At 42.5% G+C, this 11,408-nt stretch overlaps 1 protein-coding gene across 1 annotated transcript in view; it reads right to left on the bottom strand.

Moving 5' to 3' along the window:
• Positions 1–594: 594 nt before the first annotated feature.
• Positions 595–11,408, bottom strand: part of GABRA6 (gamma-aminobutyric acid type A receptor subunit alpha6) — a 31,377-nt gene continuing 20,563 nt past the window's right edge. The window contains exons 9-10 of the mRNA XM_081846512.1: positions 4,892–5,155; positions 595–685 (exon numbers count right to left, since the gene is read on the bottom strand). Of these exons, the coding sequence (XP_081702638.1) occupies positions 635–685; positions 4,892–5,155 (315 nt within the window). The 3' untranslated portion in view covers positions 595–634. The remainder of the gene's footprint in view (positions 686–4,891; positions 5,156–11,408) is intronic.

Here is an 11,408-nt window from a genome sequence, read left to right as displayed (position 1 = left end):
GAAATGCCGTTTACATTCCCACCAGAGTAGTACCTATTTATCTACTTGCACTTGGACATGCTTTCAAACTGCTAGGTTGGCAGGAGCAGGGATCAAGCAATGGGAGCTCACCTCGTTGCGGGGATTCGAACTGCCACCCTTTTGATCGACAAGCCCTAGGCTCTGTGGTTTAACCCACAGCGCCACCCGCGTCCCTGAATCAGGTTATAGGTCAGCTTAATTACAAGTGTGCTTGTCTGAATTTTTTGGTTAAGTGGCAGCCTCTCACCCTGATGTTTGTGCCAGTATTATTCCACCACCATGCTATGCAATTTGATACATGGCCTAGAACAGCACCTTGTAGGGAGCAACAATTTGAGCATAAGTAAATAATTAAGCCCAAGCTTCAGCCCTGAGCTATTTAGCAAACAAGCTAAAACAAAAAGGGAATCAATAGGACTTGTTCCAGTGATCACCCTCCATGGGGTACATACTTTACATGGATTGTGCCGTCTGTGTGCCAAGAGTTCATAGTGATGTCTTCAAACACTGAAGCATTTTACATTCAGTGACCAGAGCCCCACAATTGTCTTTAGAACCAGTCACTTAGCCCGGTGAGTCTTTTGGTCCTTTGTCACACCTGAGTTTGCAGCCATCAGTTGGTTTGATAGTCATTTCGAAGATGCATTGCAGTAGGTTCAAAAAACTGAAAGAAAAGAGTCAAAGGAAAATTCAGTAAAATACTCCCTACAGGGCAGTCAATCAGCAACACAGGTGCTATTGATTTTCATTTGTCTCAGAAGACCTAAATCAGCAACTTATTGTATGGAAGAATCGTAGCTGACGTGACTCAATAAGGCCCAATACGAAGTGTGCATGGCAATGACTCTCTAGCTATTTCTTTTCTACACATTCCCCTCCCACCTGCCTAGTGACTGAAATGTAGCTCGATAAAGGCTTACATGTGAATAATTCTGAAGTTCATGCTTAAAAGTTTTAAGAACTGTGCCATTGTCCACATGCCTTGTTTTCAAAGCACATGGGGAAAATGGGTCACCTGACGTCACTGTGATGTCAGGTGAGCAACCCCCCCCCCAACCTGTCAAACATGGCCCATTAGGGGTGGGGGAGACAAGAATCCAGCCCATCAGTCAGATCCAGTTCTCCACCTTGTTTATAACACACAACATTTTATTTTATTTTATTTTTCATCTTTTTGAAACAAAGAGCAAACAAGTACAGTGGTACCTCGGGTTACAAACACCTCAGGTTACAAACACTTCGGGTTACAGACTCCGCTAACCCGGATGTAGTACCTCGGGTTAAGAACTTTACCTCAGGATGAGAACAGAAATCATGCGGCAGCAGCGGGGCGGTGGTGGGAGGCCCCATTAGCTAAAGTGGTACCTCAGGTTAAGAACAGTTTCAGGTTAAGAACGGACCTCCAGAACAAATTAAGTTCGTAACCAGAGGTACCAATGTATATGTTCCATTGTCATTGTGCTGGCATCCATCTTCCTCGGAAGACAATGGAGGAGCGCGCCTTTGGGGGTGAAGTCAAGCTGTTGGGAGGTTGCAGAGCCTGCTGTGGCTGTAGAGAGACATGTTTTGTTGCAGCTGGGGCAGATGAAGGTGTCCAGTTGCGCTACTGCAGATGCACCATTACGTTTCTTCTCTCTGCGTTCCTCCCAGCGGATACTTCATTATCATTGCAAATTAGACAATATACTGTAGGTATACTTATACTTGGGACACGGGTGGCGCTGTGGGTAAAACCTCAGTGCCTAGGACTTGCCGATCGCATGGTCGGCGGTTCGAATCCCCGCGGCGGGGTGAGCTCCCGTCTTTCGGTCCCAGCTCCTGCCCACCTAGCAGTTCGAAAGCACCCCTAAGTGCAAGTAGATAAATAGGTACCACTTTATAGCAGGAAGGTAAAGGGCGTTTCCGTGTGCTGTGCTGGCTCGCCAGATGCAGCTTGTCACGCTGGCTACGTGACCCGGAAGTGTCTGCGGACAGCGCTGGCTCCCGGCCTTTAGAGTGAGATGAGCGCACAACCCTAGAGTCTGGCAAGACTGGCCCGTACGGGCAGGGGTACCTTTACCTTTACCTTTATACTTATACTTTATACTTAACAATGCTCTGTGGCTGGTTGTTTCATATAAGAGTGTAAAATCCAGCTTCCTACTATTCCTGTGTCATTGGATTTCCTGGTCAACAGGGTCCATGACCTTCCCCCCCCCAAGCTTAATTTCCTTTTCTTTTAATCACATTAAATAATATATTCTTCCTCCTCGGTGTAAGGCTTTCTCTCTCTCCCCACTTTTCCTTGTACTCATAGCTTCCTGTTCTCTCAAACCATCCTTTATCTAGCCTGTTTACTCTTTTACCCATCCTATCTTTCCTTTTTCCTTTTCTGACCCTTCTGTCTGCTCTTGAATTCCTCTTTCCACTCAGCCCCCAGATCACAGCTCTGCCTCCCTGGGCTCCTCTCTCTCCCGCCCAACAAAGCATATAGTTACAGTGTGAAGTTTATCTTCAGCAAAAAATTAATCTTATGCTTTTCTCTCAGAAACTGTGCTGTTGATAAACATTCTGATAGTGAAATTCCCTGGCATCCTAAAAGCTCAGCTAAAGACCTGGAAGACTAAAATATTCATTTGTCTATTTTAAAAAATATTTATAAACTTCTTTATTTTAGGTCCACTTTTTTTGTAGCAAATCTTCTTGGAGTGAGAGAATCTATTTGTGGTATTTCCAAAAATTAATGTTCTTTTGTCCCTAATTCTACATTCACACAGGCAGCTTCTTTAATGGAATGCAAAGGAAAATCCTTACTCCATCAATCTCTGTACTTGGCTTGTGACTGTCTGTGCTAGTTTGCAGAGTGGTAAATCCCACTGTGATTACCAGAAGTGTGTGTTTGCATTAGATAAACTATGAAATATATGGCATTCGTCCAAAGTCATGTGCGTATGATAGAGAAGCTGTGTACTGCAACATTCCATCTAAATTAATTGCAAATTGATCTTGCGTAGAAGGGGACGTCTGTCCTCTTAAAACAATGATATTAATACTTTGATTTTGCAAATTATAAACATCACCAGGCATGCTTCTGCAATTAAACATCTGTCAGCATTTCAGTGGTAAACCCATATTTCCCCATGGCAGCAAATCCTGACTTTCACAAAGTGCTGTAGTCTAAATACCTGCGCTTATAATTTTACCTTGGAGATTGTGTTTTGAATTTGTCACTTTGCCCCAGATAAATTACACTTGGAGAAACACTATGTGGGATTTTTAAACCACACAACCAACCAATTACTCCTCAAATGGAATTCATTTACTGTGCCTGAAGATCTAGGCTACTACCATATAGTTAGGAAGCAACTTATTTCCCCAGGAGTCGCTATTCCTGTTTGTGGAGAAACATGATATAGCTTCATAGATAATTTCACTGTAAGTAGATTTTCAATTTTAAAATGCCCACCCCATATCAACCAAATATATTATAATATTACATTGCCAGGTATTATTATTATTTATTCCTTGTGAACAGGTTTGTGGAGCTTGTAGGCTGTTTTCAAATATAACTGGATGCTTCCTAATGCTTTTATTATCACATATGAAGAGTCAAGTGACATCAGCAAGTTCATAGGTGATGGTAAACATATGAGGGTTCAAGGCAGCAGACTGTTCTATCCATCCTAGGGGCAGCCAATATGATGCACTGTAGATGTTGCTGTGCTACAGCTCCCATCAATATTGACCACTGGCCATCTTGCCTGGATGGAAGTTTGTAGACCCAACAACATCTGAAGGGCTCTACATTGATTACCCCGATTCACCCCATCTCCTGGTCAGATTAGCTGGTGACACCCAAAGCAAACCACCAGGTGTTCATCTGGCTTTAACTTCTGAACAACCACTGCATTTGTATTGCCATCATTAGCCACTTTTAAGTACTGTTTGGTGGAAAGGCAAGATACAAATTTAACAAACAAATACAAAATAAACATATTGGCTTGGATCCTAAAGAAAAGTTAACTTGAGGAAGTTTACAGAAGGAAAGTTCTGTATCCCATCCCTGGCCTACAACCCCAACCCACCCATGCCCCTTTGTTCAGGAGAGGCCCCAGACCCTATAGAGAGGCTGGCAGGGGGTGTTGCAGGAGAGAAGGAATGTGAAACTTTCTTATCTTAGGAGTCAAGCTATATTCTCTAGCGCTCTCTGTCTGTCTGTCTGTCTGTCTGTCTGCCTGCCTTTCTCTCTCTCTCTCTCTCTCTCTCTCTCTCTCACTGTGTATACACCGCTGTGCAGAAAGAACTCCTGCAGGAGCCAGCTTGCCTCGTCACTTTAATAGAAAAAGAAAATCCATGCTTGCACCCTCCCTTTTCATGAATTGATTTTTTCCTCCATCAAAATGAAAAGTAAATCCCTTTTGGTCATGGCCTTGACCATGACTTTAAGATACCAACTACAGTAAGCCCGCAAGATAAAGTTCTCCACTTCCCATTTATTTAATTCCATCCACCCAGCAGGTTTCTCTTGCTTACCAGGCTTTGGGAAGGAGGTGTGAGGGCTCTGGAAGTGTCCTAGAGGCTGGTAACGAAGGTACCTCCTCACTTACTGGGGTCTGGGAAGGTTGAGGGAGGGCTCTGAGAAGCTCTCAGGGGCCTCCCATGACCTTCTCAGATCACAGTAAGCAGCCGTCCACTTTGTGGAGGCAGTTCCAGGGGTTCCTGACTTTGTGCAATTTGGCCTTTGTGCGTGGGCCCCTGGAACCAAACTCTTACAGTACTTGTATGTGGTGGGCCCATGGTATATCTATTCGTTCAAAAACTTCTCCTTTAGTGTTAAATTCAGCTCAATACAGATTCGGGTTTCATATTACTGGAGAATACTGCTACTCACTTCCATAGTGTCCTTTGAAAGGTAAACCACCCAGTATACCAGGTTGAATCCTGCAAATGCCACTGGAAAGAGGATCCTGGAGTACTGATCTATTTTACTCGTGCCTCCAATTAGTGGTGGTGGTGGTGGTGGTGGCGGCGTAGTAACAGATGTCTGTTGACTTTGAGATGCACTATTGGACAACATGCTTGTTTCGAGGGATTGATCTGTTTGAGATGTCATGGAGTTGACTCGCTTCTTCAAGTTGCAGTTGGAGTCGGAGTGCTGCAAGGAGAAATATGGTTACGACACAGTTTACAAGAAACTCGGCTCTGTGGTTTTATTCACCATACTTAATATTTAAGAATATTAAATTCTTGTTTTCCCCTCTTCCGTTTTTTAATCATTCTCCCACCCCCTAGCTGCCACTGCCTGCTCTAAAATCAACATGAAACAAACAAGCACAGAAACACTGGAAGTCATTGTTGTCACCCTTGAAATCTATGTATCTGCATCTTATCCCTCTGATCTCCATTCTTTGTTGGCAGGTTATATTTGGTGGAATGCTCTGACATGAAATGAGAAAACATCCTTATAGAAGAATCCAGAGACAACATATTTTGTTGTGTGTATGTTTAAAAAAAGGAAGATTGGAAGAAAGCCAACAACTGTTTTATTTCTGTAGCGAACTGCACTTTCCTCTAATAAACTGTAATTTTCCAAGGACAAATTCAAACATCAAATATTGCATTCCCCTAAAAACTGAACCAAAATGGTCTCCATATGCTGTCCCCCTCTCCTATAATTTGCTAGCAACCTCTCCTTTCTGGACTTGAATAATACTTTGCTCTCTCAATTTCCACCTCTACCAAATGCAAATCATTATATGGCTTGAGTCTTTGCTTTGTTTTCCACATTTCGCTATGGCCTGCAGCATTTACAACAGCAGTTTGGGGCTAATATCTTTAAGAGTCATTTCATGTTGTGTGTCACCCAGCAAGGATACATAATTGTGCGTGAGTGTCTGCAAGGGAGGCTTGAGGACAAACACATTTAAGAGTGGAAGAAACCAAATGGAGCCTCAACGCTCACTACTGAGGGGATACAGTCACGGATGCAAGCAGGAGAGTGAAGCTTTCGGTTCAAAGCAATGGGAGCCCCAACACTGGTTCTGGGCTAAGTGCTTTCACCTGGTTTTGCTTTGCATTGCCAAGGGTTCTTCATAAACTAGAAATGTTTTGGAAATTTTGCCAGTCTAAATTTCTCTCAAAATTCTGGATTATATGATCTTATTTCTGAAGTGAAGCCAATGCAGCCCGGGTTCTCCTTTGTCCCACTGTTGCCTTTTCAAAATTTGCAAACTGCACAGTTTGCCACAGATTTCAGTTCCTTTGGTCCTCTCTTGGGACATCCCCCTCTCCCTTTCTCTGTATTGATGATGTGCACATGGGCTTTACAAAACACTATTAAAAAACAGCTGTCAGCAGTTTAAGGATTACATCAAGATTTGCTTTGTTCTATGTTTTACTGATGTAGAAAGGATAGTAGTATGCTTCAATGGTCAATGCAATCTGGATATGAGTGTATAGTTATTTCCATTAATATATCATCATCATCATCATCATCATTTCTATACTGCTTTATATTTTTAAGGAAAAAGTTCAAAGGGGTTTACAAACTACATTAAAACATGAAATAAAACAATCCAGAATAAAACATTACTGGAGAAAGTCAAATATAAAGTTAATATTCCAAGCAATATAATTAACAAGAAACAAAAATATTATCTTACCAATTTAAAAATAAAGCATTACAAAGGAAATCAACTACAGAATGCAAACTTAATGCAGCAAAGTTAACAATATATATATATATATTGAACTTTTCATAAGAAAAGCCCTCTCCCACCATGCAGCAATCAGCACTGTGTAAAGTGGGGAACAGTGAAGGAGACAGGCTGAGGGTGGAATTGAGGCACATAGGCTTTTCCTCTGCAAAACCTCCCACTTCACTAACAAACATATCTCAGAACCAGAATAATCTTCCTAGGCCTTCGCTGGCTGTGGTGCAGACTCATGGTGGCAAACTCATTACCAAACAGAGATGCAAACTTTCCCACAGGGAAAAAGAATTAACGTAACATGTTAATTGCATTAAATGTAAGCACACTTTTCAATTATTTAAATGTATGCAGATTTTTAAATTGAGACTGAAAAAGGAAAACAAAAGACCTAATGCAGCTGTCTCAGTAGCAAAAAAAATGGGTCTGTTCTTAGACAGGTCTCTTGCTTTCCTTAGTAACGGCCCACATTTCTACAGGGAAGACCTCTTTGTCATACGCAGGCCATGGTCATTGATAGAGAAAGCTGGCACATGATGGGATTATTACCAAGTGATCTGTTTACCTGAATTGGCCCTGGGAGAATATTGCAAAGCTTATGAAACTCATCTCCACTGTGGTTCCCTGCCAGTGATCTGATAGTGTGATACAGTGATAGCACCAAGCGTTTCCATTGCAAAAGCAAAAGATTCATTCCGTGCTACACAGCAAATGCCACTGACAACTTAAGATGGTGTCCCTTTACCTAGTCCACTCCAACTCCATTCATCCCTGCCTGTGGAACATACTAGCAGGGGCTGATAGCACACCAAAGCACTTGCCAGGTTAGAGAAGGCCGGCTTAAGTGCTGTGCTTAAGCACTGGCTCCACAGTTACAAATTAGCCATCCAGGAGGCAACCCTGTTCTAAAATATCCACTGTATTATCGCATCTTTGGTTAGAATATTCACATAACCTGGTACCTCAGGTTAAGAATTTAATTCGTTCTGGAGGTCCGTTCTTAACCTGAAACTGTTCTTAACCTGAGGTACCACTTTAGCTAATGGGGCCTCCCGCTGCCGCCGCACAATTTCTGTTCTCATCCTGAGGCAAAGTTCTTAACCCAAGGTACTATTTCTGGGTTAGCAGAGTCTGTAACCTGAAGCGTCTGTAACCTGAAGCGTCTGTAACCCAAGGTACCACTGTATATAGAACATGAGAGTCTGTCTCTCCCTCTCTATCCATACATGAAGCCTTCACACTTTTGAAAGTAGAGATGGAGCTTCTGCTACAATCCTCTTTCTCACTGCACATATATTCACTCATGCGCTACAGACTGCCATAATAAAAGGAGGTACAGAGAACACAAGGATATCTTCATATCCCAGCAATCCTGAGACAAACTCCCAAAAAGCTAAGCTAAGGGGGCGGGGATTGAAGAGAGTTCCCATTTCAATAGCAACTGGCAACACCTCCTAATAGAGGCCTCTTTCAGAAATGGAATGGAAATACAACATTTAGATATATGCACAGGATCCCTAGTGATGGGGATAATTGGGTGTTCTCCCATCGTATTTGATTTTCAGAAAGAGAAGATCTTCTAGTGGCCTACTTTTCTGTAGACCAAACAAACTCAGCCACTCCTGCTCTCCCCCACCTCCCCATTCTAAAATGTCCATTTCTTGAATTGTCATTCCTTCGCCACTCACTTTAACCCAAATAACTGGCAGAGAAAATGCTTTGCAGATTGAAGAGAGTTCCCATTTCAATAGCAACTGGCAACACCTCCTAATAGAGGCCTCTTTCAGAAATGGAATAGAAATACAACATTTAGATATATGCACAGGATCCCTAGTGATGGGGATAATTGGGTGTTCTCCCATCGTATTTGATTTTCAGAAAGAGAAGATCTTCTAGTGGCCTACTTTTCTGTAGACCAAACAAACTCAGCCACTCCTGCTCTCCCCCACCTCCCCATTCTAAAATGTCCATTTCTTGAATTGTCATTCCTTCGCCACTCACTTTAACCCAAATAACTGGCAGAGAAAATGCTTTGCAGAAGGTTCTAAAGTCTACATGTACATATATACGATGGGGCTCTGCCTATCAGGAACACAGATGTCTGTTTTTCTATTTTCCCTCCTACACAGCAAGCCGAAGACAGATTTAAAGGGGAGATCATCCACAGATGTGTCACAGAAGCAGAAAGAGGGTTATCCATGTCCACTTGCACTAATCATCATAATAATCCTGCTCTATAAATGGAGTCTTTGAGCCACTGCTTTCAGTCACAGTCACTTTCAGATTTGGCTTGAGGTGCCTTTGCTTTACAAAAGGAATGAAAGCGCTGCCGCCTGCCTTATTAGAATCCTTGTCCCTTCTGAACAGAGTTACACTGCATGCTAATCGCAGCACATGTCACACACAGGTAGGCCCAGAATTCTGGGGCCTTCTTCCAGTTCTGTTTATGATGCAGGGGCGAAGCGAGGAGGGTCAACAATGTCAGGATAAGCAGGAAAGCTTTGGACCAAACCCACTCTTTCACGTTCCAACAAAAATTCAGAATGGATATCCACTTCTATTGCAAAGACTGCCCGTGCCATAACAGCAACTACAGATGGTTTCTTAGTGGGAATTATTTCTAATGGATGAAAGGGAATCTCATGGACACTGGGTCAATTCTTATATTATATAAATAGTGACCCTTACTTTCATCCATGGCAGTTAAGCTGGGGTGTTAGTGCTGGTTTTAGCTGTTAAGTGTTCTCAACTTGAATTTCTATGAGATTTTATATTTCTTTTTAGTATGCTAATACTTTCTCCAAGAGGGCAATAAATTTGAGCACATTTCTTAGATATGTCTGATGAGGGCTTGAGGTCTTAAAATGCAGCTACTATACTTTATTGCATTGCATTCTGCTAACACTTGTACTAACTTATTTTGAGGGTATTATTTATTCACCCTGTACTTTAAAGAGGCAATTTATACCTACCATTCTATATTTCTGTGGAATACTTTCAAGGGGTATTCATATTAAAATATCACCAAATTGTGTCCACTTTGTGCTATGGATATTTGATTCCTGCTATCAGTGCAACTTGTAGTCAGGCAGTCTCATAAAATGAATACTTCTCTATGTTCCTAGATGCCATAAAAAGTTTACACCAAGACATCGATATAGTTATTATTTCTACTTTCCATATATCTGCAAATTATGTACCTTAGTGGCATCTCCAGTAAAGTTAAAAGAAATCAATTACAATAACATCAAATTGGCAGTCAGGAAATGGACCTCTCTTATTTCCTCTGTAATGTATTAGATTCAGGATATAGGTGTTTGATGTTGTAATGCTATTGTGGGAAAAAATCAGATTATTACCTTTGCTCAATATGCATGCTTCACATTTAACAAGCAGATATATCACTAGAAGAGCCTTTTGGCATAATTGCCATAGATTGCCAATAGAGTTCCCATTCTTGCAGTTCTTCTTAAAAGAATAATGTACAAAAAATACAATTCCCACCTCCTAATCCATTTAACTAGCTTACGGCAAGAACTGCTTCCTGTTCCAATTGCGATGCCAGACCTCAGTTTGGGATCAAAATATATCTGCAATTTATCTCCAGTGTCTACAGGCTACCGGTTCACACTCAGCTACTCCTACTGTCCAAGATAACTCAGTCAGTAGAGCATGAGACTCTTAATCTTAGGGTTGTGGGTTCAAGCCCTATGTTGGGTAAAAGATTCCTGCACTGCAGGGGGTTGGACTAGATGACCCTCATTGTCCCTTCCAATTCTATGATACTAAGAAGCTTCCTAAAGGTACCCCTGCCCGTACGGGCCAGTCGTGTCCGACTCCAGGGTTGTGCACCCATCTCACTTAAGAGGCCGGGGGCCAGCGCTGTCCGGAGACACTTCCGGGTCACGTGGCCAGCGTGACGAAGCTGCATCTGGCGAGCCAGCGCAGCACACAGAACGCCGTTTACCTTCCTGCTAGTAAGCGGTCCCTATTTATCTACTTGCACCCGGGGGTGCTTTCAAACTGCTAGGTTGGCAGGTGCTGGAACCGAGCAACGGGAGCGCACCCCGCCGCGGGGATTCGAACCGCCGACCTAACGATCGGCAAGTCCTAGGCGCTGAGGTTTTACCCACAGCACCATCCGCGTCCCAAGAAGCTTCCTATATTTCACTAAATCTCTCTTCGTAACAGCAAATCCTCTCCTTTGGTTTTAAAAATGGAATTCCTAGTGTGATGGCATAATATGAAATGGAGCTTCCAGCTCTCAGGCCTTGAAGTCTATCTCCATTCTCCCACCTTTGGTGGTTGGTTGGGAGGGTAGTGAGTTGTCTTCTGGCCTTTTTAGTGTTCATCTTTTAGTCAGGTGAATAGGATTTGTTCTTTTAATATCATTTAGGTATTGTGTTTTACTCCTGTTTTATACATCTGTAACGCATTTTATGCTTTAAGTTGCTTTGGAGCAGTCCTGCTTGTGAAAAGTGACAAACAAATTTAATAAATAGAAACAGAAAATAAGGGACTGGCTAGCCTGGGTAACTATGCATTTTGGCCGATTTGGAGGCTGCCATTTGCTGCACCTCCTCAGGCAGTATAATGTCACAAGACGGCACTGACATTGGACAATGTGGGATGATAGCCCTGGAGCCTCCAGGGCGATAGGACCACAGGTCTTTGTGCTTCAGCAATTGTTACAACTGC

This window comes from Podarcis erhardii, assembly GCF_964252035.2.
Source record: "Podarcis erhardii genome assembly, chromosome: 2".
Lineage (NCBI taxonomy): Eukaryota > Metazoa > Chordata > Lepidosauria > Squamata > Lacertidae > Podarcis > Podarcis erhardii.
The sequence above is the reverse complement of the archived record's forward strand: the minus strand, read 5'-3'. Positions and strand labels throughout refer to the sequence as shown.